The sequence below is a fragment of the Notothenia coriiceps genome, unplaced genomic scaffold, assembly GCF_000735185.1.
Source record: "Notothenia coriiceps isolate Sejong01 unplaced genomic scaffold, NC01 NC01_scaffold00036400, whole genome shotgun sequence".
NCBI classification, from domain to species: Eukaryota; Metazoa; Chordata; class Actinopteri; order Perciformes; family Nototheniidae; genus Notothenia; species Notothenia coriiceps.
Window position 1 is genome coordinate 202545 of NW_011369101.1, and position 1833 is coordinate 204377.

Here is a 1833-nt window from a genome sequence, read left to right on the forward strand (position 1 = left end):
CCCCCCCAAAAAGCGGAGCACCTACAGTCAGTGTTCGAATTACCCATTTGCTTTCGGGGGAGCCCTATTTTTCAGTGCACATCCTGCTACTAAATATATCACACGCACGCTCTGTTGACTGGCCGGATTCGATCAATTGCTATAAAATCACTCTGCTATTACTACAGACGGTGTCACTACGCCGGCGGCTGTGGCCGTTGTTGAAGCCTCTTCAGGCTGCGCATCGGCAGGCCTCTCCCTCGGTGTGGAAGTTGAGTAAAGTTGGAACGATATTGGCAGATTCAGATTTCACGGATCAATAACTCATGAACAAAACGTTATTCAGACACAAATTACGTCTCCTAAGTACCGTGGTAAGGTTGACAACAAACTAAAATCACATGTTGATCAAAAAAAGCCAATACGTGCTGTCCTCCAAACTGGCAGTTTGGAGGACAGCACGTATTGGCTTTTTTTGATCAACATGTGATTTTAGTTTGTTGTCAACCTTACCACGGTACTTAGGAGACGTAATTTGTGTCTNTATTGTCTGCTGAAAAGCGTATATATTACAGCACCATTTGTTGTTGAATAGATTTGAGTGGTTCGAAATTTCGGGTCGCGATTTATTGCCAAAGGAAAAAGTGTGTCCCAAGGCTTGACCAGCTGAGAACCACTGCTCTAACCACTGCTCTAAATGTCTTAGCGTATATTAATATCACCGTGTTTCCAGATGAAGCGGAAGTGGCTGCTCGCGCTCTTTGTGGGCGGAGTCTTCATCGCCGCCTTGATGTCACTGCATCGCATGCTGGAGCAAGGGGCGGAGCTTCCGCAGGAAGCACCTGCAGGACAGGGGGACCAGGTGGGCCCCCCCCCGTAAACAATACATACATACAAATGCTTACAATAACAACAAGACTATGCTACGCTGCTGCTAAGCGTTAGCAACAGTTGCTTCACCCTCTCTATTGAATTATTAAATATGAAACGTGTCCCCCAGGTTACCGGACGACAATACCCTTCCTCCCCTTTATTCTATAATAACACTTTACTTTTACTTCCATTACTTTTTGTTTCTTAAGTTTTTTGTTTTTATACTTTTTCTGATGACATCACTTCCTGTCTGCAGGATTTGTCCCGCCTCGCTCAGAAGATTGACAGGTTGGAGCGTCTCCTTAGCGACAACAACCGTCTGGTTGCTACGCTACGAGACTCTCTGCTACACCCTAAAGAGGACAATAGAGGAGGAGCCAATGTAAGCTCCGCCCACAGCCCAGCTGACCCGCTGCCTGGCTGTCGATTGGCCGACGAGACGAAGGGCGGAGCCGACGAAGTGCAGGTTAGCTTAGCAGATGCTAACGGATGTTTTGTTGTAAAATCTGATTTATCGTTTTTCACTTTCTGCTGAAATTTCTTCAGTTTTCTTTATTTTTAAGATATTTTAGAAATGTTTCATTTATTTATTACATTTATTAATAATTATTCAAATCATTTCTGGATATTCTGGATATGTGTAAAGTGTGTGTGTGACAGTGTGTATTAAAGTGTGTGTGTGACAGTGTGTATTAAAGTGTGTGTGTGACAGTGTGTATTAAAGTGTGTGTGTGACAGTGTTTATTAAAGTGTGTGTGTGACAGTGTGTGTGTGACAGTGTGTATTAAAGTGTGTGTGTGACAGTGTGTATTAAAGTGTGTATAAAGTGTGTGTGTGACAGTGTGTATTAAGTGTGTGTGTGACAGTGTGTATTAAAGTGTGTGTGTGTGTGTGTGTGTGTGTGTGTGTGTGTGTGTGTGTGTGTGTGTGTGTGTGTGTGTGTGTGTGTGTGTGTGTGTGTGTGTGTGTGTGTGTGTGTTG

The 1833-nt window shown here is 43.9% G+C and overlaps 2 protein-coding genes across 2 annotated transcripts in view; one reads left to right on the plus strand and one right to left on the minus strand.

Annotated features, from left to right (window-relative positions):
* LOC104963762 (forkhead box protein P1-like) overlaps nt 1-1833 on the minus strand; it is a 924791-nt gene that overhangs the window by 67296 nt on the left and 855662 nt on the right. The window lies entirely within an intron of this gene.
* LOC104963765 (alpha-mannosidase 2-like) lies at nt 713-1698 on the plus strand. The gene is made up of 3 exons (XM_010792406.1): nt 713-841; nt 1109-1318; nt 1669-1698. The coding sequence occupies exons 1-3, from the start codon at nt 713-715 to the stop codon at nt 1675-1677; spliced, it is 348 nt and encodes a 115-aa protein (XP_010790708.1). The 3' UTR covers nt 1678-1698.